Source organism: Gossypium arboreum, chromosome 5 (genome assembly GCF_025698485.1).
Source record: "Gossypium arboreum isolate Shixiya-1 chromosome 5, ASM2569848v2, whole genome shotgun sequence".
In the NCBI taxonomy this organism is placed as follows: Eukaryota; Viridiplantae; Streptophyta; class Magnoliopsida; order Malvales; family Malvaceae; genus Gossypium; species Gossypium arboreum.
In genome coordinates this window covers 11,984,226-12,008,502 of record NC_069074.1, presented here as the reverse complement: position 1 = coordinate 12,008,502, position 24,277 = coordinate 11,984,226, and the positions used below count along the sequence as shown (strand labels likewise).

The following is a 24,277-nucleotide window of genomic DNA, read 5'->3' as shown; positions in this document are numbered from 1 at the left end:
AACTTAAATTCCTGTAGTAATTGAATAAGTCAGAGCAATTAAACGCGGATTTTTATGCCTTCTTTAACTTTTTTCACATCTTGTAATGGCCTAAATCTTGAAAGCACTTCCATACAATAATCACATACATTTCCACATTTCAATGTTCTCTTCTATGCTTCGAAGCCATGCATCGGGATTAAACTTTAACATACATATATAGAGAGAGAAAGAGAGTTCCAAAAACATGTATGTACACACACATATTTCATTAAGTTTCCGAGGACATATGTTTATTTTCGTGTAAAAAATTTGAACTCCTTGAATTGGGTTTTTGGGATATTTTTTAGGTCGTACAACTCTCTCTCTCTCTATATATATATAGAGAGAGATGTGGATCTTCTTACCATTTTGGGTTGTGAATGGAAATATCAGTTATGCATGCAGAAACAAGGAGAATAATACAGCTTATGCACTGTGTATATGTCTGCTAGGAGTTCATGAATCTAGAGCTGATACATTAACAAGGGGCCAAACAAGAGGAACCTTTTTTTAAAAATTTAGAATATTTCCTTTTCGTTATATATTTGAAACCCCAAATTAATTTAATTAATTCATGGTGTAAAGCAACATTAAATTTCAAATCTTAACATCTATGATCTTTCTTTTCTTTTTACTCTTGAATTATGGGATATATATTTGTAACCGTAATTTTCTCAAATCTAAACTTGAATAATTCACCAAACATTTACCGTGATTTTTGCCAACGACATTGAGGTATAGAGGCGTGAGACAAAACTTTTTTTGATTTGTAGTTTGAAGAAAATTAAAGTTGATGATGATTAAAGGAAGGGTTGAGAAACTTTCTTTTTGTTTTTTTTCCCTCATCCATTTAAACAATGTTTTAGGGTCCATCTAAAATGTGATTATGTTTCTATGTTTCCTATGTTGATCATGCATTATTGAAAAGTTAATGGTAGCTTAAATAAATATATATAGGAATTAATATGGGCATGGCAAACATGTTTAATCAAATCCAATTCCATATGAATAAATAATATAAATTAATGATCATTATTCAGATACATTAACTATATGATTACTAGCCTCTCTCTTTTTAATAATTATTAATCCCAATTGCATTATTTGTATTAATGAGAATTTGACCCTATAATGAAAATTTAAGTAAAAAGTTACTGAACTGTTTTACCAGAGGAAAAACAAATTCAAAGTCGACATGGATTTGAGCTTCCTATTAAACATATCAATCATTGTGTTAATGCCATTAATTAGCAGTTGGGAGGTAGCTTAGCTAACAGTTTTAACGAATGTATTAGGACCAAGTCTTGATGAAAAAGGCATTAGGTGATGTTTGGTAGCATCAACCAGGGTCACACCAAATTTTAGCAAATAATTAGTTCAAGCATTAATTGGGACAGATCCTTTCTTAATTTAGTTATCTTATGACATACTTTTATATATAATAAAAATAAAAAGTCACAGAATAAGTTAATTTATGAAAAAAAAGGGGAAAGTATTTAATAATGAATTATATATTTAAATCATTTGACTTATTATCTCATCCATGTATGAAACAGATATAGGAGGTTTTTTTCTTTATATATATATATATTAAGATATTATGATATTTTATTTCTTAAAGGTAATTTTATTTTATTTCTAAAAATAATGTTTTTTTTATTGGATTCTAAAATTAATGCCAGTTATCTAAATAAGGGTGAATATATCTCAAAGATGATTCTATTATGGATTAAATTAATTTCTCTATTATTAAATAAATTAATTTTATCTTATATTATTAAAATGAGTAAAATAAGTTCAATTTTTTTAAAAATTATCATTATTATAATTAATTATACTTCTTTTACTCCTAAGACATAGATAATACAATTATTTTTTGGCAAATTTAACCTAATAATATATTTTCTACAATTTCATCAACTAAAATAATATTAATCATTACAAATATATAATAAACTATTTTCAAACAATGCATGCATATTCTAGAAATTAACAAAATATTCAACATATTTCACAACAATTATATTAATAAATCAATTTGTAAACATAATTCACAATATATTCAACATATTTCACAAAAATATATATTTTAAAAATTCTTAAACCATCGTCATATTAAACTATTTTATTAATATGCTTGGATTTTTAACAAAACTTTCATCAAATACATAAGTAATATAAAAAATTAATTATCTATATTCATGGATAATTTACAAGTGCTATTGGAAATTACAAAACCCTAAAAATAAATAAATAAATAAATAATTTAATAGTGCTAAAAATAATAAAATTGTCTAATTAATCCTAAAGTAACTTTTAACAAACTTACCATAAAATTATATAATGAGATTAAGTGGGTGGGACTAACTGTTGGTTCAATAAGGATTGGTGGGGTTGGTCTGAACATGGAAAAGTGTAAAGATATTTCTTTATCCATGCTAAGTGTAAATGAATCTCTATATTTGGAATACTATTATTTTTTTAAATAATTTTATTATAAATTCTAATCATATTTATGTTTTTTTAAAACAATACTTAAAATTATTTATAGCCTCTCCTAACATGCAAATAGTAAGATAATAAATTTTAACGCACTCAAATTTACATATTTCTACATTAACAATAATACTTATACCAATAAAATTAAGACTTAATCGATAAAAACTATTATTTTAATCTGTCTAGATCACCGCCAATTGTGTTAATTATGTGCCGGGTCGTACCCCTCTTAAAAACATGGAATTTCATGCTGTTTGAGTTAATTTTAGTCCTACGTCATTTGGATAAAAAAAAATTTAATATTATTTTGGTAAAAATGACAATTGCTTGTATTCGTTATAAATGCCGAAAAAAAAGCAGCAAATTTATCAACTGCTTAATTCGAAAAACCATATAGAAGAAAATTCATTTATAAATACAGTGACGAAAGGGCTGAAGATATATCATGCATGACAGCTCAAATGAAGCATCGGCAGAAGGGTTATTTCTATGTTACGGATCCCCAAAAGAAAATTACAAATTAATTTGTAAGTTCGGCCGAAATACGACCTTAAAACAAATTTCTAATAACAAGATTGTTTTATTGTGAGGTGAGATCAAGACTTACATGTAATGAAAGGAAGTGATGAAGTAAATAAATAAAATCTGTAAAATGAAGAAAAAGAGGAAAGCCGGTGAGCCAAGCACAGGCAAAGGAGATGGTATGAGTTATGAGTCCTCACTCAAAAGCAGCAACAATCTAGGAGGCAGCAGCAACACAAGGCAGCACAACTGTGTCATCAAAAACTCACAAACCAAATCAATTTCATTAATCAACACCAACTATTATGCATTGTATAAAGAGAGAGGAAAGAGATAAAAGAAGAAAATGTCGGCTTTACCATCCCTTGCAGAATCCACTTCCCCTACGCTTAGGCGGTGGGGGCACTTCATCTTTCATGGGGTAAGCTACAGGCGGTGGAACAACATATGGACCCTGGACTTGAGGAGGATAGTATGGTTGAGCCATAGGTGGAGGACAAGCTTGCCCTGGAGCCGCCGAAGGATATGAAGTTGGAGGTGGAGGATATGCCACTACAAGACGCACAGGAACCCGTTAGTTTAACTTAAAACTTTGCTTCATTCTATTTAAATATATACCGGACATATATAGAATGGGTTGCTCTAATTTTCATTGTTATTAACTACCTGGTGCTTGTTGTCGATTGTAGTAACTCATGATCAGACAAAACTATGAAATCTTACAAAACTGGAATCCTGAGGAAATCCTAGAAATGAAATGATTGACCTATAATTAACGGGCATGCAGTTGTATCCCCCAAAGAAATGAATTGATAAAGTTATATTTATACATCAGATTTTATAATCGGCGACTGCTGAATTCTTACTTATAAGCCTTTTGGTTTATTACATGCGGCGCGCTTATTGACTTTCCCTCTTCGTTGATATGGCTGAGTCAAAGTTTTAGATTGATTTCCAGTTGATTGAATCCGAGAAAATAGATACAGGAAGGTGGTATGGCAGCCTAGTTTTATTACAAATCAAATCTATGCTTCCTTTTTTTCTTGTTTTCATCCATTTACACGCTAAATTGGAGAGAATAGTTTTTTTTTTCTTTTTTGGCAAATTAAAGAGAAATAGTTGAGTTTAAAGACTTTCTAGAAATAATCAAAATTCAACCAATGGAAAATGAAGCAATGACTTAGCTTGCCTCTAGATAAGTCTACCTCAAAGTTGGAAAAAGCATTGAGTCTGATATGAAATGTAAGGGTTGATTTTTGGTTTAATTGAGCTGGATTCTCATAATTCATTTCAAATTCAGTTTCTCATTTTCACTTTATATGATTTTACTCATTGTTAAGAATATATTCCATGACATTAAGAAAGTTCAATTACTTGTAGATATAAGCAATTTTAGTCTTTTCTATCCGGTGTTTTAAAAGTATCTGAATTTATTAAAACAAACTATCAAATTATTAATTATCATGTATATTGATTTTTTTTTTTGGCTAAAGAAAATTTAATTAAAGATCAAATTATCAACTTTCGATAACTGAACCAAAAAACCAACCCAAAAAAGGTAAAATAAACAAAAGATACTTAATGGTCTTGCATGCTCAAATCATCGATGCCTCAATTTAAAGTCGTGCTTTATCTTGAGCCACCCACCAGCATCCGCCTGGTGCGTGGATAGTGCACGAGGCTCGAAGAATGAGGGCCGATGGAGAGAAAACTGAGGGCGTTGAATTCTCCAAGCCGTCAGGAGGTGTAATCCACTTGGATGGAAGAGTATCAGGTCTTATCCTCCTAACCTTCAGACAAAATCAATCCCCCTCCAAGAACAAAGTAACTTGAACATATAGTAGTCAGCACGAAAACCAAAACCACCCCACCCCTCTGATAGGATCAATGATCCTTTAAGACCTGCTAATCTTGTTGGGCGCTGGAGGGTCACACAAACCTTTCTATAACTCCTTTAATTGAATCTAGTTTCCGCTTAATAAATCTAATAGCAGAAGATTTTCCTCAAATCGATTAAAGATTAAAATCACATTTCAACATCTCCCTGTCTTTCTTTCTCTTAGGCTTTGCTTTGTCTTTCATAACCTTCAATCCCGTATAGCTCTTTTGATTTGTAGAAAATTTTTGAACCTCTTTGTGCAACTGCTTTCCATGATTTCTATCTCAGTGATGCTCCTAGTCTTAGACTTGAATTACTCTTTAGATCCTATCCCCACCTCATCATAAATCACTTCTAATGTTTCTACTTCCGTGTTTATCAGTTTTTCTTTATTTTTTTTTAACCTAAGTGGAATTTAATAAAGGGATAGTATAATTTTTGATCCTTGACAATTAGGATCTATTTTAATATCTAAACTTAAAAAATATAAAAAAATTAATGACGTGACATAATTTCAGAGTATCATATTCAGACTAGTGGTTGAACTGATCAAAATATTGAATCACGATTTAATCAATTCGGCTATTAAATCAATAAAAATTAAATAATTAATTAAAAATTTATAAAAAATCTAAAAAATAACTTTTTTTATTAAACCAATTCAACTTGTCCATCGGTCGATTTTTGTCTTGTTCAATAGGTTCAACCTCTTTATTCGAATTGTTATACTGATTGATTCTTGGTCAAATCGGTCTGGTTGACTAAGCCGATTTTGTTCCAATAACATAGATCACATAACCAAATTTTGACAGAATCAAGTTAAAAGGATTAAAATGGATCTAGATGTCAAAATTAGATACCAAAATAGATAAGAAAGAGATTATAAGTATCAAAATATATCTAGTTGCCAAATTTAAGAGCCAAAAAATTATATCACCCCTTTGATAAAATACATGGCTGAATTTGATAAAAAATTTATGACATAATTGGCCTTTATACTTTGTTAAATATTCTAATGTGGTAGATGTAATTTAAAAAAAAATGATATTTTATTAATCTAAAACCTAAACCTAGCAATGTTAAAATTTTGCTAACATGCATGCCAGGCAAAATTATTGACTTTTGACTCGTTCCTTAGGAACCTCTGCGCAATTAATTTAAAATATTTTTTAACAAAACATTGCGTGAATGAATGACATTGATCCACGTGTTAAGTGAGATCAAAATTTAACGCCCTAAAAAGGTGAAATTATATAAGCTCTTCCTATTACCTAAGACATGGCCCAGCCAATCAAAATAAACCAAGTTATATTTATTTACATGTCATATTACAGGTAAGCATTATTTTTAACCTAATCATTAACCACCAAAATAGAAAATAAAAACAAAAACCCTGCTGACTTTCTACCCAACTTCACCCCTACCAAACCACTGTTAAAAATTGCCAGAAACACCTTAAAAATCTAAGCAATTGAAGTGTTTATACATCAATCAAAACATCTGGGATCGAAGTAAGGCTCTTTGAAATTCGACATTTATACAGAAAATTGCTCATAAATGACATGTGAGCGAAAATGGCGACTAATGACAAGCCCTACTGTGGAGAATTTGCAACAAGAGGCAGTTCCTATGGTGGTTGTGGTCTAGCATCAAACCCTGCAGATTGGGGTGATGATTTGCAGGAAGTTGTAGATCAAATGGGTTAGTGAAAGTCTTTTTCTTTTTCCTTTATTTTTCATTCTTTTAAAGCATTTGTGGAATTTGATTTACCGGTTTTCTTTTTTTTTTTTTTGGTAATTTTTAGCAAGCAAACTATGTGAAAGAGATTTATGAAAAGAACCCAAGTTTCAGATTTTTGGTCTCTACTGCTTATATATGTGTGTAATACTTGTTACAACAATCTTGTATTTAGTACACAGCTCCAAGAAAGTCGATTACTACAGATGAAGTATTCTCGTAATTTTTGATAAGATGGTTTGGTAGGGGTGAAGTTGGTAGAAAGTCGACTACTACTCAATCTTTTTTGTCTGTTTAATGAATAAATTGAAAAATAATGTTTAGGGTGTGTAAAAGTTTTAAAATATTTTCTATATTTTTTAGTGTTTATTTCTTGTAAAATAATTTATAGGTTAATGTAAAATAAATTATTTTTTTATAAATAACTTATAGGTAAAAATAAAATAAATTATTTTTATTTAAAATGATTTACCCTTTTAATAAATCAAGTTTTATTTTTATTTGTTAAAATATTTAAAATTATTAAAATATTATATTTTTAATATTTTTAAACATACATATTTAATTATTTATATTTAGTCATACAATAAATTATTAATATAGTAAATAAAATTTATTATTTTAATAAATTATTTAATATTTCAATTTTATTTAATAATAAATTTTAAAAATAATAAATTTAAATATATTATTTACATATTATTGAAAATATTTAATATTAATATTTTAATAATAAATGTTTATTACAGTTATAAATATATTAATAATAAATATTTTATAGTATAAATGTTAAAATATGTCATAAGTTTATTTACACTTCACATATTTGTAATTTAGTCTTTGTACTTTTATTTTCAAGAATTTAGTCTCTTTACTTTTCAAATTTGAAAATTAAGTCCAATTATTGACATTGTTAAATTTTTTGTCAATTTTATTGATGTCATATTTTAAATAAAAATACTCACTTAGTAGTCATGTAATTAAAAATGATATTGTAATGGATCTAAATTTAACATAATATTTTAATAAAAAAATGTAAAATATAAAATTATAGATAAAAATAAATTCAATTAAACAATGAAAAATAAGAAAATCTTAAATGTATATTTGTTTCATTGAAAACAATTTTATGAAATACTTTTAAGAAATCTACTAAATAATGAATAAATTTTACACGGATTCATCTAAAGTCAGAAAATATTAACTTTTCTAGAAAAGTAAATCATTTTTCAAAAGTCATTTTTAGTGAAAATGTAACACCCCGAAAATTTTTACAATAAGTTATTATCCTTTTATATAGTAAAATGAGGAAGTGACAAGAAGAGGAAAATTGAGTTATGTCATTGGGAAGTATATTATGACATATTAATTCAAGAAAGAACTAAATTGTAAAAGTGAGAAAAATTTTGTTGCCCAATAGTAAATACTCAAAATTTAAGGGATTGAAGTGTAAATATGAAAAAGTTAAAAGACCAATAGTGCAAATATTTTATGGGTGGAATAATCTAAAAGCTAAGAAAAATGGATGAATTAGGACCAAATTAAATAGGTGAAGAATTATGATGGACTAAATAGTAATTTTACCAAATTAAGTGATGACTCAATGATGGAATTTTAAAAGATCACATAGGACAAAATGGTCAATTGAAAGAGAGATAGATCTAGAAAGTAATGATGATGTTGATGATATTTTATAATTATTTAATTAGAAAATTATTATTTTATTAATATTTAATAAGATATTTATTAATATTTTATTATTTTATTTAGTATATATATATGTGTGTGTGGAAAGAAAAAGAAGAAGAGAGGAAACAACACCATACATTTCCATGCATCCCACGTTAGAAAAAAAAAGAGAAGAAGAAGCTTTTTTTTCTTTACAATTTAGTCTTTTCACCAAAAATTTACCATTTTCACCTAGAAATCAAAAGGATTTTCATAGCTACCAAGAGAGAAAAATGTTAAAGAGACTAAGGGGAGTTAGAATATCAAGTTAGATTCAAGAAACAGAAGCTGAAAAAGAGAGAAAAATCAAGTTAAAGATTGAAATCAATAAGACAAGGTAAGAACTTTAAGATTTCAATATATTTTAAGTAGAGTTTCTCATGTAAGGTAATATCAAAGTATGAAAATGATGTTAAGGTAGAGTTTTCTTATATAAGGTTCTATGTTCTTGATATATTAGTGAAGGGATATAAGAGAAAATGATGGAATATATGGTAGAGAATGGAAAGAAGGGTATTATAAACTTGGTAATCAATATGTTGCACTAAAACAGTCTTAAACAACAGCAGTAGTCAAATTTTGGAAAATCATCAAAAATTATGGAAATTTAATTAGAAGTTAAATAAAATATGAAATTAAAGGTTACTGAGTCTAGTTTTTCATAGAAGAAACAGTGTAAGAAATGAAATTATAAATTGTGAGATATAATAAAATTTATGAGATAAGGTTAGAATGATTTTGGGTTCCCCTATTCTGATTTTGGAAAATCATCAAAAATTGTAGAAAAGTAATTAGGGACTTAAATTTATATTTTTAGAATCCCAAATGAGTTTATTTTCAATTTAAACAAACGAGAACATCATTTGAATCTTGTACAAGGAGATAATTAATTTTTAATAAAGAAGGGTTAAAACTGTCAGACAGAAGAATAGAGGTGACTTTAAAGAATAAACTGTACTTATTGACTAAATCAAAAATTCTAAAAATTTTATGATAAGAATATATGTAAGTCTAATTTCAGGGAAAATTAGCGGATCTTAATTTCTAGTTCTGTAGCTCAAGATATAAATAATTTAGTGATTTTGACTCAAATAGATAGTTTTGAATATACATATAAGTAAATAGTAAAATTATTGATAATATTATTTATAGCATGTTATATAAATTAAGAATGTGGAATGGAGAGGAGGAGGAGGAAAATATGTATGAATATTCAGCTAGCATGACTAATTTGTATGTTTTAGGCTCAGGGACTGAATTGAATAAAAGTAAAACTTTATAGGTAATTTTGTAAAAATGTTAGAAATGACCAATTTGCATGAAATAGATTATTTTATTATTTAAAACTGTAAGAATTTTATTTTTTGAGGCTATAGATAAAATCGTCATTAATTAAAAATTTAGGGGCAAAATGATAATTTTGTTTACAGATTAATTGAATGTATTAGAATATGAAATAAATGAAAACAATTATCAAATTTATTTATAAAGATCCGGATGACAAATACGAGAGTTGAACGTGGAAAAGAAAATATATCGGATTAATGAAATTATAAACATAAAGAAGCAAGGAGGTAAGTTAATGTATCCTGAATTGTATTTTTTTTTAAATGCCAGATGAAATCAAATGTCTAATAAATAAATTGATAACTCTGGTAATACTCCGTAACTTTATTCCGATGACGAATTCAGATTAGGGGCGTTACAAAACAAATGGAGCCCTACTTGTAATATGACGTGTAAATAAACTTTGCTTATTTTTATTGGTTTTAGATAGTAGGAGGGGCGTATGATACAATTTCTCCGTAAGGGAAGGTAACATATTAATTGGTGGAATTAAAGTTTAAGTACCAAAACAGAAATTTTAAAAGTATAGATACTAGATTGGAAGGTTTGATAAAATACAGGTCCGAATATGCTATTATCCCTGTTATAAAAAACAAGATGTCATCTGACGTCTGTGGCGCAGAGACAGTAACTGCAAACTACCCACAAAGAAGATCTCAAAAAACGTTCATAAATTGGTAAGGCAAAGGGTTCTGGGTTCTCGCTTAACGTCAAAAAGGAAGAAATGGAAAGGTCCTTAGTTTTCTCCACCAACATTCCTCTCAGATTTTCACGAACACCCAGATCAATTTCACCTCGATTTCACCCAAATCAGTACCAACCTCACAAATTTAGTGCAAAGTCTTCAACTGGGTATCGAAAAGTTGGAATCTTTAATACAAATTCCAAAAGAAAATTATGCACAAGAGCTTTGATATCAGAGGTTTCTAACCAGAGACAGTATCCTAAAGTAGCTGCCAAATCAACCGGACCAATCCCTCCATCTCAGCTCATTGAAGTTGTCGAGACTGCTGCAAAAACTGGGGCTGAGGTTGGCATCCCCCCCCCCCCAAAAAAAAAAAGAAAAAGGAAATTCTTTTATGCCAGTTAATTTTGTTCTACTTTACAAAATTCATTTCTTTCAATAAATACCTTTATTTTCTTACAGGTGGTGATGGATGCTGTCAACAAACCAAGAAATATCACATATAAAGGACTAACTGACTTGGTAACCGAGTAAGGGCTTCTCAATCTTCTCATACTGATTCAGATTTAAGCTATGCCCTATATATCAGTATTGGGGATGAGGTAGGCTGTTTGACTAGTGTATGATTAGATAATTACAGCTTGATTTACCAAACTGCATTGTCATTGTGCCTGGTTGTGCTAATCTGCCTCCCGAATGTTATGATGTAATTTTCATAATGTGAAATAAGAATCATGAGGTTAAATTTTTGGCACTGACGTTTGCTTTTTCATATGAATAGGACAAATTCAGTACTTGAAACATTAAAAAGTAAATAGATTGAATTGTTTATTGTCAGAAAAAGTTTTTTAGTATACTTCTTCATTCATATTCGTGGAAGCAAATGGAATCCATGTTATAATCATTCTCTATACCGCAAATTTGCCTTTCGGTTTTCTTCATGTACTTGGCTTACAATGAGAATGGTATAATTTACCCTAAACCTTTGTCTACATCTTGCTGTTTCCCAATCTATAACTATAAAAAGAACCAGGCATCTTATATTTAAAAGGTTTGCTTATCACTACTCATTGCAGACTCACAGTTGCTTGTATTAGCCTTCACATGAATATTTACGTCTAAATGTTCTTCCTTACAGTTTACTTTTACTAACATGTTATTGATTATTTTATGAATTTACCATATAAGGGATATATATATATTCAATATCTCTGTGGAATGTTGAAATCATGTTTCATTTGCTATAAACTTATTATATTCCTTGCTTCTGCTCACAATTATCATATGATGTTACCTACAGCACAGATAAAATGAGTGAGGTTGCTATTCTTGATGTAGTAAAAAATAATTTTGGAGATCATCTGATCCTTGGGGAGGAGGGAGGAATTATAGGGGATACCTCATCAGGCTATCTATGGTGTATTGATCCTTTAGGTCTGTCTCTTTCATCCCTTGGTTTCTTTAACTAAAACAATTTGTATGTTTATATTTTATAAAGTATTAGAAAAATATCCTATAATTTGGGAGTTATGTTTTCACTTTTCAGTCTATAATGTATTGCATTCTTACCTGAAGAGATGCTTTAGCATACTGTAGTTTATACTGAAGATTAATTCCCCTGCTTGTTTGTGTTAATATTTACTTTATGTAAGGGTTAGATATAAATGCTCTGCTGGTTTCACTTTGCTACCTTCTGTAGATGGAACAACAAATTTTGCACATTGTTATCCTAGCTTTGCAGTTTCAGTGGGTGTACTGTTTCAAGGAAATCCTGCCGCTGCTGCTGTGGTATTATTTTCTTATGTGAATTTTGGCAATATTCCATTTACATAAGTTTACATTCAAAATATGATCACTTAAAGAATATTGAGTATAAAAGTTACAAAATCAGTTTCTTGCTTTTTTAATTTGCATGTCGTAGGAGGAAAGATGACATTATTGCTTTTTTACGTGTAGGTGGAATTTGTTGGAGGACCTATGTGTTGGAATACCCGTACATTTACTGCTACTGCTGGTAGGAAATATGGAACTAGTTAAAGCTCCTTAAGCTTCATGCCTATGTTAATAGTAAATTAATGGCTAAATATTTGATGCTTTGGGTTCTAGGTGGGGGAGCATTTTGTAATGGACAGAAAATCCATCCCAGTAAAACGGATAAGGTAAGTGATCACACTGAATCAAACAGTTAAAAATATTGTGAATAATTTAATTAGTAGATGTTACTATTTTCTGCTGAACAGTTGTTGCTTTATACTTCAACATGCTTGATCCTGGTTGATGACACATTTTATGCATTCTGGTTGGACAAATATTGCTGGGGCTCAATGATTATGTGCCCTCTAATATTTTCTATGGAGGTTTTTCATGGTAACTTCGCTTCAGCAAACTTGTTGAGGCACAAGCCTTAGATACCTTCGAATTAGGATTAAACTGATCAGCATATGCTTTTGCGAAATATATCTTTTAAAAGTTTGGTTCCCAGTGCATGCCTATGATTTTTAAAAGGCCAAATGTTTTGACATTTTGGAAAGAAATACTTGTTTGCAGGTGGAGCAGTCTCTTCTTGTGACTGGGTTTGGATATGACCACGATGATGCATGGATTACCAACATTGAATTATTCAAGGAATTTACTGACATCAGTAGAGTATGAGCCTTAAAAGATATTTCTGTGGTCATAAACTCTTTCTCCAAAAAAGACTAAACTCGTGATTTACCCTTTTTGTCTCTAACTTTCCCCGACTTACAATGACTAGGGTGTAAGAAGGCTTGGTGCTGCAGCTGTGGACATGTGCCATGTAGCTCTGGGAGTTGCAGAAGCGTATTGGGAATATCGTCTAAAACCATGGGATATGGCTGCTGGTGTATTGGTAAAGCTTTATAACTTAATTCCTTTTGTGTAATCATTAACTTAAATGTTAAAATAAAAGTAATATATTTTCCTTCCTTTACTTAAATGGTTATTGAGCCGCAGCAAATGTTAAAATAGATGTCAGTTGTCAGTTTATTTTGCATTGGACATAACTACTTATTTTGCATACCGTGAAAAGATAAATAAAAAGATCCTTAAAATACTTTGAAATTGCTTCGAACATATTAAGTCGCCAAACTGTTTTCTATCATATATATAATTTTAAATTTATCTAGTGTGAAAACTGTGGTGATAATTAAGACAGTGAGCATGCTGAATGAGGTTTGTTCAGATTCAGCAGTTCATATTAAAATTGTTAATTCTTTGTAATCAGATAGTCGAAGAAGCTGGTGGTGCTGTGACTCGGATGGATGGTGGAAAATTTTGTGTCTTTGATAGATCTGTTTTGGTATCTAATGGTGCAGTTCATGCCAAGGTTCGACCTTTTTCATGTTCCTGTCATGTTGTAGAAAGGAAGATAGAATCCAAAGTCTTATTATGCTTTTGGTTGTAACTAAATGGTATGATATTCAATTGCTATGATGAGCAGCTTTTGGAGAGGATTGCACCTGCAACGGAGAAACTTAAGAGTAAAGGAATTGATTTCTCATTTTGGTATAAGCCTGAAAATTACGTCACAGATCTTTGAATTGCCAAAGAGTCACACTTCTTTTTCCTGACACAGTAAGCAGGTCTTTCTCTCGTAACTTGAATTTATACAATTTTTCAATTTGGTCAAATGCTGCCATTTATGGATGTTGCGAATTTAGTCTCTTTACTTTAATTTCGTCATTTTTTAAACTAAAATGATGTGGCTTTCTTGTGAGAATTATATGCAAATAGCAAGTTAACATGACATCTAAATCTACTGTTAAAGCATATTTGTTGTTTCCTGTGTCTTTCATGTATGTGTCACAAGCTTGGATTTTAACCTAGCAATGAAGCTGTTGTGTATGAGCCCGTGACACATGGTGCTGAAACTTAATCCAAATTAAACCTTTCTACATGGCTCCCCCCCCCCCCCACCCCGTGTCCGTCTTAGAAACTGTTCTTTCCATTCCCTATGTTCAGACTTTAGGCTGAGATCCTCCCATTTCCAACGGCCAGTCGTAATTGTTCGAATTTAACAACCAACATGCTTCGAAGGCTAAACATTTGATAAAAGCATATTAACGGGAAGAAAGATCAACATCTTTTTCATATGCTTTTGGAATCCTGATGAACAAAGCTTTTAATAAACTTTGGTCTTGTTGCTGTGTTGCAGAGCCATATAGTTTTGCCAGCAAACACACCATCATTGTTTGATTAGAAACATAACAAGGATACAGAAGAAGCAAATATCTTGTGAAAGGCTGAATAAGAAGAAGAGGAATGAAGTGGTGGCAGTTAATTGTGGAATGAGTATGCGTTGGCATTTGTAGTTATATGTTATCGTTGTTAATGAAGTACCATGCAACTGTCCGCCGTTGTTAACTGTTTTATTAAAGTTGTATTTTTATTTTTATTTTTACTTTTACTTCATCTCTTGTATCTTGTATATGCCATCATGGTCGTTGGTTCAATTCACATAATTTGAATTTTCCCAAGTATGAATAATATATTTATTTATTCTTAATATTATTTGACTTTTATTTGCGACCAAGGAAAGAGAAGATAATGCTCAGCACCACGGTACCTCTGAAACACCCACCATCCGGCATTCCATTACCTTATCTATACAACATTTCCTCAGCCCTTATCTTCTTCTTCGTCTTCTGCAACAAGCACTTAGTGTCCATATCAACCCGGTTTTTCTACATTGATCTTGTCACTCTATGCTGCTTCTGCTCCTTCTAATTACACCATTGGCACCGCTTTTTTTCGTGTAAAGGCCTTGGACCTTTGTGCTGGCACCGGTGCAATCCCTGCTGATGGAGACCAGGTCCTTCTTTCACGGGGCTAAATTCTTCTGCAATCCGTGACACTTTTCTCTCCTTCACAATACTACCTAATTTACACAATTGCTAGATACTACAGGATCATAAGTTAAAATCCAAAATTTATAAGAGGGTTAAAATGTAGTTTACCCTATTTGCCCAAAAGTATTTAGTAGGTTTTTTTCTTCTTATGCCTGAATTTGTATTCAATTACTCAGATAGATAACTCCATATTGATATTATTAGTTTGTATTGATGTAGCACTAATAGTCAATAACTACTATTTAAAAGAAAAAAGAAATGCTACTAAAACTAAACCAACATGAATATATAGGTAAATATACTATGGAGGCTCTTATAGTGTTATACTATGTATCGATTATATTTTGTCCTTTTACTAAAAAAATAATGAATTAATCTTTATATATTAGATTAAAAATTAAATTAATTTTTTCTATCAAAGTTTTCATTTATTATACTGTTAAGAACTACCAAAGTTGAAATAATTACATGTCACGAGCCATCTAAAATATAATTAGAGTACAAGGCTTTCATTATAATTTTACCGAATATGTAACTGCAAGGCAAAATCTGTGGGTGGCACAGAGGGAGTAACTGCAAATTGAACTACCCACAAATAAACCGGGAAAAAAAAAGTAACAAATTTGTAAGGTAAAAAAACTCTTTAGATTCTTAGCTAACCTCGAAAATAAAATTTGGGAAAGTATTTAGTTGTCTCCACCGACATTACTCTCAGGTTTTCGCAAACAACCAGATCAATTTCACCTCGGATTCACCCAAATCAGTGCCAACCTCACAAATCTATTGCAAATTCTCCATTTGGGTGTCTATAAGTTGGAATTTTGAGCACGAATTCGACAGGAAAATTATATACAAGAACCTTGATGTCGGAGGCTTCAAACCAGAGAAAGTATCCTAAAGTAGGTGCCAAATCAACTGGATCAATCCCTCCTTCCGAGCTCATTGAAGTTGTTGAGGCTGCCGCAAGAGCTGGCGCTGAGGTTGGCCTCCTTTTTTTATTTTATTTTATTTTATGTCTTTTCATTTTTGTTTTTATTTTATTTTATGTCTTTTCATTTTTGTTTTACTTTTCAGAATTCATTTCCCTTAAATAAATATCTTCATCTTCTTATAGGTGGTGATGGATGCTGTCAACAAACCAAGAAATGTCACATATAAAGGACTAGCTGACTTGGTAACCGAGTAAGGACTTCTCAATCTTCTCAAACTGGCTCAGATTTTAAGCTATGACCTTAATATTAGTATTGGGGGTGAGGGAGGGTGTTTTGACATATATGGTTAGATAATTACAGCTTACCAAACTGCATTGTCATTGTGCCTGGTTGTGCTAACCTGCCTCCTGCATGTTATGATGTTATTTTCATACTGTGAAATGTGAATCATGAAGTTAAATTTTGGCACTGAAAGGTTCAGTGTGCTTTCTGATTCATATTCTTGGAATAAAATAGGTTCCATGTTATACTTGTTCTCTACCCCACTAGTTTACCTTTCTGTTTTCTCCATCTATTTAAAAAGAGAATGGCTTAATGTACCCTAAACCTGCATTATGCTGTTTCCCAGCCTATAACCACAAACAGACATGGACGTTTGCATATTACTACTCATTTCAGACTTGCAGTTTTGTCCTGTAAGCCTTTGCATGAGCATTTACATTTAATGTCCTTCCTTATTGTTTATTTATTTGCATCTTATTTACTGTTTTATAAATTTACCTTAAGAGAGAGACATTCAGTATGTCTGCGGCATGTTACTTATTATATTCCTTTCTTTGTTGACAATTGTCATATGATGTTATGTGCAGCACAGATAAAATGAGTGAGGTCGCTATTCTGGAGGTAATAAAAAAGAATTTTGCAGATCATTTGATCCTCGGGGAGGAAGGAGGAATTACAGGGGATACCTCATCAGACTATCTCTGGTGTGTTGATCCTTTAGGTTTGTCTCTTTCATCCCTTGGTTTCTTATCCAAGGCAGTTTATATGGTTATATTTTATAAAAATTAAATGAATGTATCCTGGAACTTGGGAGTTATGTTTTCAGTCTATATGCGTGTTGCACTCTTGCAGAAATGCTGTAGTATATCATGGTTCATGGTTCATGTTGATGATTAAATCCCCTGCTTTTTTGTATCAATACGTTATCTAAGTGGTAGATATCTCTATTGGTTTGACTTTGCTACCTTGTGTAGATGGAACAACAAATTTTGCACACTGTTATCCTAGCTTTGCAGTTTCAGTGGGTGTACTGTTTCAAGGAAATCCTGCTGCTGCTACTGTGGTATTAGTTTCTTGTATGAATCTTGTCAATATTATATTTACATAATTTTTCATCAAAATGTGATTGCTCACTGAATGTCAAGTATAAAAGTTGCGTGATTAAGTTTGTTTCTTTTTTCTTTTCCTTCAAGGAAAAAGAAAGATGGCATTATTGTTTTTTTATGTGTAGGTGGAATTTGTTGGGGGACCTATGTGTTGGAATACCCGTACATATACTGCTACTGCTGGTAAGAAATGTGGAACTAGTTAAAGCTCCTTAAGGTTCATGCCTATGCTGATAGTATACTTATGGTTGAATGATTGATTGCTTTGGTTTCTAGGTGGGGGAGCATTTTGTAACGGACAGAAAATCCATCCCAGTAAAACAGATAAGGTAATTGATCAAATTGAATCGAACAGTCAAATATATTGTGAATTATTTAATGAATATATATTACTATTATCTGCTGAAAAGTTGTTGCCTTATACTTCAATATGCATGATCCTGGCTGATGACACCGTATGCATTGTAGTGGGACTCAATGATTATGTGCCCTTTAATATTTTCTATGGACAGCTTTGATGGTACTTTGCTTCTTTAAACTTGCTGAGGCATGAGCCTACCTTCGAATAAGATTAAATTGATTAGCCAGTGCTTTTGAAAAATATGTCCCACTGTCAATATGCTTATGATTTTTAAAGGTGGAATGTTTTGACATCTCGCAAAGAAATATTTGTCTGCAGGTGGAGCAATCTCTTCTTGTGACTGGGTTTGGATGTGAACATGATGATGCATGGAATACCAACTTCGAATTATTCAAGGAATTTACCGGCATTAGTAGAGTATGAAGCTTAAATGATGTTTCGTGACTCTCTTCTTCTAAAATTACAGGGCTCGTGCTTTACCTCTTTTCTCTCTCTAACTTTTACTAAATTACAATGACTAGGGTGTAAGAAGGCTTGGTGGTGCAGCTGTGGACATGTGCCATGTAGCTCTAGGAGTAACGGAAGGGTACTGGGAATATCGTCTAAAACCATGGGACATAGCTGCTGCTGTATTGGTAACACTTTATAACTCAGCAATTCTATTTAAAATAGTGGACTTAAGATGGTAAATAAAACTAATAGCTTTTCCTTACTTAAAGGGATACTGAGCTGCCGCAAATGTTAAAATGCTTTCAAATTGCTTCAATCTTTTAAGTACCAAACTTTTTTTTTTTATTTTTTATTTATTTTAACATTTCATTGAAATTTATGCTAATGTGAAACTTATGGTGATAATTAAGACATAAATCACTTTGAAAATGAGAGCCTCAGTGATAAAGGTTGAGAAGGATGAACGCGAAAGCGGATCGTAAAGTTTGTCAAAGTCGCGGATTTGACTTAGGGCTCTAGACGTTAGGAAAGAAACTTGGATTTTCTTGACACAACCTGAAACGAAATTAAATCCAAGTTAGATAAAATAATTAAAACAAATAATAAATCAAGGATTCAGAAGTGAATAAAGAAGATAAATGGAAAGATAGAACGTGGCGTGTAGAAGTCCTAAGAAGCCTTGGAAACACGAAGAATCCACAACCCCCTTCAAGCGGCTCTAATTTCCCCTCCAAGATAAAAACCTTGGCAAGAAAAAGTTTGAAAATGATCCCCACAATCTAAAAAGATTGTTAAAACTCTTCTAAAAGAAACTCAAGAGAAATTCTTGAAAAGAAAAAACTCAAAGAGAATTTATTAACTCAAAAGAGAAATAGAATAATAATCAATTGTGTCCTCAGATACAATGCAAAGGCCTATATATAGGTTAGATAAATAAATCTAAATAAAACTCCTAAGTATACTAGAACTCTAATTTAATCTAAACAAGAAGTAGTTTTAAACTAAACTTTCTTGTTAACATAAAATTCTAAATAACTTAAAATACTTAATAATTATCAAAATTCGGAATAAAATAATAATAAAATAATAAGAGCTAATAAACAAAATATTGTGCTTATATATAATAAAAATTAAGCCTAAAACTTAAACCCAATATAATTTAAACTTAAATTAAAAGCCCGAAACTCGTAATTCCCGTCTTAGAAATTCTGCTCGCGCAGTCTTCACTAAAATGGTCATAACTTGAGCTCTCGAACTCAAAATTGAGTGAATCAAAATGCATTTCGAAGCTAAGAGATAGATCTTCAAACAAATGAGACATCTCAACCTAAAAATGCCAGGATCCCATCCAAAAAGTCGTTGAAATTCTTCTGATTTCCCAAGCCTGAAAATTGACAATTTTGATGATTGGAATCTAATAAATTTCACCCCATCTGTGCATGTATCATTCTCCCTTTCCTCAAAAAGATTCGTCCTCGAATCTTGTCTTTGATCAAGTTTTGATTTGATTTGCTTAGCCTTTGACATTGTTGTTGAGTCTTGAAGTAGTGTGAATCCATCACATCCATAGGTCTGAAATTGTGCCTTGAGACTTGCCTCATTCCCCACTTCTTCAAGAAGATTCGTCCCCGAATCTTTAGCTCTTTCTCACAAGTAAAATTGTCTATCGATGGTAGAGTAATATAATTTGGAGTCCGTCATTGGATTCTTGAAATCTGTAACAAAGAAACACCACTAAACAAATTTAAGTTAGAGTTAGTTAAAACATAACCGTTAAAACATAACCGTTAAAACATAACCACTCCTCATTTTTGTATGGGTATTTTCTTGCTTTTCATTTTCTTTTTCATTTGAGAACTCTCCAATTTTACCTCATATGGATTTTCACTCACCAAATTTGGACCATTAAGTAGACTTTTATCACTAAAGGTCTCTTTTCTCTCTGTCTTTTCACATGATTTTCTTCTCTTCCCATATCCCCTCACAAGTATTATGAATATTCAATTCAAGACAATAAATCTCGATAGGAGAACATGACGTTTCTATTTCATCTAACTCTATAGATTCAAAGAAAGAATTCTCATTATCATTTTTTCCAGTTCACAAAGTTCGTCATCTTCTTTGATCAATAAAAGTCTCGTGTTGGCACAATCACGATTATAGTGCACACGCCTTTACACGTAAAACATTCAATGTCATGAGCTCTTTGTTGTTGTGGTGAAAAATTAGTAGAAATGGGCTGCTTGAAAGATGTAGAAGAATGTTTTGTAGGAGCCCTACTTTTCCACTCAAAAGGTTTAATCTCAGATGTTTTGACAAAGAACTTATTAGTAGCATAAGGAGGTTTCAATTCTTAAAAGTAAAATTAGAACTTGGACCTCGATAATAGTGTGATGCTCCAAATGGATGAGATTGATGTTGCTGAAATTGTTGCTCAATCTCAATTGCCTTGTGTACCATCTCCTCAAGATCAATATAGTTGTCAAGATTAAGAGCATTGGCTATCGAAACGTTCAAGCCATTTACAAATCGCACTATGGTAATTTCTTCATCCTCTTGTATATTTGCTCTTTGAATAAGCATCTCCATCTCCTTAAAGTACTCATCAACAGATTGATTACCTTGAACAAGGAGTTGAAGTCTCGTTAAGACCTCTTTATAGTAATGAGAAGGAACATAACGCTTTCGCATCACTTGCTTCAACTCATCCCATGTTTCAATTACCCTTTCGCGGTTTCTTTGACGATCAATTCCAAGTTGAATCCACCAACTCAATGCATAATCCGAAAATCCAAGGGTCGCCAATTGGACTTTTCTTCTTCCGAGCATTTATAGTAACGAAACATAAGTTCAATTTTGATTCCCACTCACAATATGCTTCGGATCATACTTCCCTCGAAATGGTAGAATGTTGAACTTTGGTTTATCTAAAAAATATTGTATACGGTCATTATTAACCAAAGTCTCATCATTTGCACGAAAGTTACGTCGAGCATTATATGCACAAAGCCGAGGCTGATCAACCTTATCTTCCCAATTACGATTCTGACACTCAATTTTGGTACTTAGACAATCCAAATTTTTGTTGATCGTGTCTAAAATAGTGTCACGGTGCTGATCTCGAACATTTTGAACCTTTTGATCCCTTCTCAACTTCCCAATCATATTATTGCGAGTTATAATGAAAGCCTGAAAATAGCACAACACTCAAGAAAAGAAAAATTTAGCAAACCTCACACTATGCACTCGAAATAAAAATCAAATTCTCAATAATGTAAGAATTGATCTTGTGAGTCTTTTAAACTGTCTATATCAATCAATCAAGATGTTTTAGAATCAAACTATCAAAGCAAACCTAATAGCACTATGAGTCCAAAAATTGGCTTAGACATCAAAGAATTTTGTTGCACGGATGAAGGAATATGCAACGTGCTTTAACCTACTAACACAAGAAACAAGAAAGTGTTAGAATGCGTAAGGAACAAATAAAAAGGAAAACAAATGAATACTTAAAGCTAAGAGTCAATGAAAATTGTTGAAACCCGAAAACCCGAAAAACTGCGAAGCAACTTGACAAACTTCGTTCAAGGTGTTCCCGATTTCCAAAAATCACAAAATTTAAACTGAAGCCTCCTCAAATAATGTAGATTTGATCTGGAAAGTTTCAGCACAAAATTCAACCCACAGAATTTTTTTTTTTTTTTCGTATTTTATTTTTTTGTACTTTTTTTATCACTTTTTTTTTGTGGGAAATATTTTTTTATACTTTAAAATAGTGCCAAGAAATAATATACAAAATTTTAGATCATTTGAAAATCGTTTACCCACTGAAAAATATTTTTCTAAAACCGTAGGGTAAAATTTATTTTGAGGTGTTTTCTAGAAATCAGTTTAAAAAAAAGAACACCTAAAACGCCCAAATCTGATACCAAATGATAAAAGTTGAGAAGTATGAACGCGAAAGCGGATCGTAAAGTTTGTCAAAGTCGTGGATTTGACTTAGGGCTCTAGACGTTAGGAAAGAAACTTGGATTTTTCTTGACACAACTCAAACGAAATTAAATCCAAGTTAGATAAAATAATTAAAACAAATAATAAATCAAGGATTCAGAAGTGAATAAAGAAGATAAATGGAAAGATAGAACGTGGCGTGTAGAAGTCCTAAGAAGCCTTGGAAACACGAAGAATCCACAACCCCTTCAAGCGGCTCTAATTTCCTCCAAGATAAAAACCTTGGCAAGAAAAAGTTTGAAAATGATCCCACAATCTAAAAAGATTGTTAAAACTCTTCTAAAAGAAACTCAAGAGAAATTCTTGAAAAGAAAAACTCAAAGAGAATTTATTAACTCAAAAGAGAAATAGAATAATAATCAATTGTGTCCTCAGATACAATGCAAAGGCCTATATATAGGCTAGATAAATAAATCTAAATAAAACTCCTAAGTATACTAGAACTCTAATTTAATCTAAATAGGAAGTAGTTTTAAACTAAACTTTCTTGTTAACATAAAATTCCTAAATAACTTAAAATACTTAATAATTATCAAAAATTCGGAATAAAATAATAATAAAATAATAAGAGCTAATAAACAAAATATTGTGCTTATATATAATAAAAATTAAGCCTAAAACTTAAACCCAATATGATTTAAACTCAAATTAAAAGCCCGAAACTCGTAATTCCCGTCTTAGAAATTCTGCTCGCGCAATCTTCACTAAAATGGTCATAACTTGAGCTCCCGAACTCAAAATTGAGTGAATCAAAATGCATTTCAAAGCTAAGAGATAGATCTGCAAACAAATGAGACATCTCAACCTAAAAATGCCAGGATTCCATCCAAAAAGTCGTTGAAATTCTTCTGATTTCCCAAGCCTGAAAATTGACAATTTTGATGATTGGAATCTAATAAATTTCACCCCATCTGTGCATGTATCACTCAAATTCAGATGTTTATATTTAAAATTTTAAAATAATCAGATAATTGAAGAAGCTGGTGGCGTTGTGACTCGGATGGATGGTGGAAAGCTTTGCGTCTTTGATAAATCTGTGTTGGTATCTAATGGTGCAATTCATGCTAAGGTTAGACTCTTTCCATTTTTTTGTCATGTTGTAGAAAGTAAGATGAGACCAAAGTCTTATTGTGCCTTGGTTGTAACTAAACGGTATTATATGCAATTACTATGAAAAGCAGCTTCTGGAGAGGATTGCACCCGCAATAGAGAAACTGAAGAGTAAAGGAATTGATTTCTCATTATGGTATAAGCCTGAAAATTACGTCACAGATCTTTGATTTGCCAAACAGACACTTGTGTTTCGTGACAGCAGGTCTTTCTCTCATAGCTTGGAAAACCCACCAGCATTATGCGATTAGAAACATAACAAGTATATTTTCTCTTTGTTAATAAAGAACTGTCTGCCGTTATCAACTGTTCTATCACAGTTGTGTGTGTATTTTACTTTTCTATTTTGATTTGCCATCACATTTTATTTCTGTTTATGTTTGTTCGATATATATATATATATTTTTTGATGTAAAATAAACAGAAGAAATTAACAAAATTATCTAGAAATATTCAGCGGATATGCTGTAAACAACTGTACTCCTGCATTTTTGTTAAAAGCTAGTTTAGTGATACTATCTGTTTCCAAGTTTTCTTCTTTGGAATATGTTCAAACTCCCAAAGACCTATTTCTAATCGAAGTTGATGAATGCGTTGATAATTTTACCTTGCTTTCGACTTAAGGAAAGTGATTGCAAAAACGTTCTGAGTTTTTAATTAAGAATCATAAAGTTCACAGGTTTATATTTGATTGACAGAATGACAGTAAATATATAAAAGGATAATTAATTAGGGCCGA

The 24,277-nt window shown here is 31.3% G+C and overlaps 3 protein-coding genes and 1 long non-coding RNA gene across 7 annotated transcripts; 3 read left to right on the top strand and 1 right to left on the bottom strand.

The window, feature by feature from the left end:
- Positions 1-3,044: 3,044 nt before the first annotated feature.
- On the bottom strand, positions 3,045-3,911 carry LOC108452672 (protein CYSTEINE-RICH TRANSMEMBRANE MODULE 4-like). 2 transcript variants are annotated; one of them, XM_053029164.1, is made up of 4 exons: positions 3,709-3,911; positions 3,402-3,594; positions 3,243-3,291; positions 3,045-3,165 (listed from the first exon to the last, which is right to left on the bottom strand). In XM_053029164.1, exons 1-3 carry the CDS (start codon positions 3,737-3,739, stop codon positions 3,243-3,245), a joined length of 273 nt encoding a protein of 90 aa, XP_052885124.1. In that variant the 5' UTR covers positions 3,740-3,911; the 3' UTR covers positions 3,045-3,165. The 2 variants fall into 2 exon arrangements, with proteins under 2 accessions (XP_052885124.1, XP_017605960.1); XM_017750471.2 differs by having other exon boundaries at positions 3,045-3,291; positions 3,709-3,908.
- A 2,365-nt stretch (positions 3,912-6,276) lies between these two features.
- On the top strand, positions 6,277-6,993 carry LOC128293268 (uncharacterized). The gene is made up of 2 exons (XR_008283422.1): positions 6,277-6,622; positions 6,726-6,993. It is a non-coding gene; the product is annotated as an uncharacterized LOC128293268 (long non-coding RNA).
- A 3,331-nt stretch (positions 6,994-10,324) lies between these two features.
- On the top strand, positions 10,325-14,924 carry LOC108453281 (phosphatase IMPL1, chloroplastic-like). 3 transcript variants are annotated; one of them, XM_053029110.1, is made up of 11 exons: positions 10,325-10,763; positions 10,881-10,948; positions 11,719-11,852; positions 12,118-12,203; positions 12,375-12,432; positions 12,525-12,577; positions 12,966-13,064; positions 13,174-13,287; positions 13,663-13,764; positions 13,879-14,020; positions 14,593-14,924. In XM_053029110.1, exons 1-10 carry the CDS (start codon positions 10,458-10,460, stop codon positions 13,975-13,977), a joined length of 1,119 nt encoding a protein of 372 aa, XP_052885070.1. In that variant the 5' UTR covers positions 10,325-10,457; the 3' UTR covers positions 13,978-14,020; positions 14,593-14,924. The 3 variants fall into 3 exon arrangements, with proteins under 3 accessions (XP_052885070.1, XP_017606785.1, XP_017606784.1); XM_017751296.2 differs by having other exon boundaries at positions 12,118-12,206; positions 13,879-14,012; XM_017751295.2 differs by having other exon boundaries at positions 12,118-12,206.
- Positions 14,925-15,825: 901 nt separating this feature from the next.
- Positions 15,826-24,053, top strand: LOC108453282 (phosphatase IMPL1, chloroplastic-like). The gene is made up of 10 exons (XM_017751297.2): positions 15,826-16,266; positions 16,401-16,468; positions 17,088-17,221; positions 17,475-17,563; positions 17,732-17,789; positions 17,883-17,935; positions 18,286-18,384; positions 18,489-18,602; positions 23,396-23,497; positions 23,610-24,053. Exons 1-10 carry the CDS (start codon positions 16,150-16,152, stop codon positions 23,706-23,708), a joined length of 933 nt encoding a protein of 310 aa, XP_017606786.1. The 5' UTR covers positions 15,826-16,149; the 3' UTR covers positions 23,709-24,053.
- Positions 24,054-24,277: the final 224 nt, after the last annotated feature.

Coding starts and splice junctions, on each gene's coding strand:
- LOC108452672 (XM_053029164.1), bottom strand. CDS start 3,739: ATGAGTTACTACAATCGACAACAAGCACCAG. Junction 3,595..3,708: donor CAATCGACAACAAGCACCAG/GTAGTTAATAAC, acceptor TGCGTCTTGTAG/TGGCATATCCTCCACCTCCA. Junction 3,292..3,401: donor AGTGGATTCTGCAAGGGATG/GTAAAGCCGACA, acceptor TTGATGACACAG/TTGTGCTGCCTTGTGTTGCT.
- LOC108453282 (XM_017751297.2), top strand. CDS start 16,150: ATGTCGGAGGCTTCAAACCAGAGAAAGTATCCTAAAGTAGGTGCCAAA. Junction 16,267..16,400: donor CCGCAAGAGCTGGCGCTGAG/GTTGGCCTCCTT, acceptor ATCTTCTTATAG/GTGGTGATGGATGCTGTCAA. Junction 18,385..18,488: donor AATTTACCGGCATTAGTAGA/GTATGAAGCTTA, acceptor TACAATGACTAG/GGTGTAAGAAGGCTTGGTGG.
- LOC108453281 (XM_017751296.2), top strand. CDS start 10,458: ATGGAAAGGTCCTTAGTTTTCTCCACCAACATTCCTCTCAGATTTTCA. Junction 12,578..12,965: donor ATCCCAGTAAAACGGATAAG/GTAAGTGATCAC, acceptor ACTTGTTTGCAG/GTGGAGCAGTCTCTTCTTGT. Junction 13,765..13,878: donor ATGGTGCAGTTCATGCCAAG/GTTCGACCTTTT, acceptor TATGATGAGCAG/CTTTTGGAGAGGATTGCACC.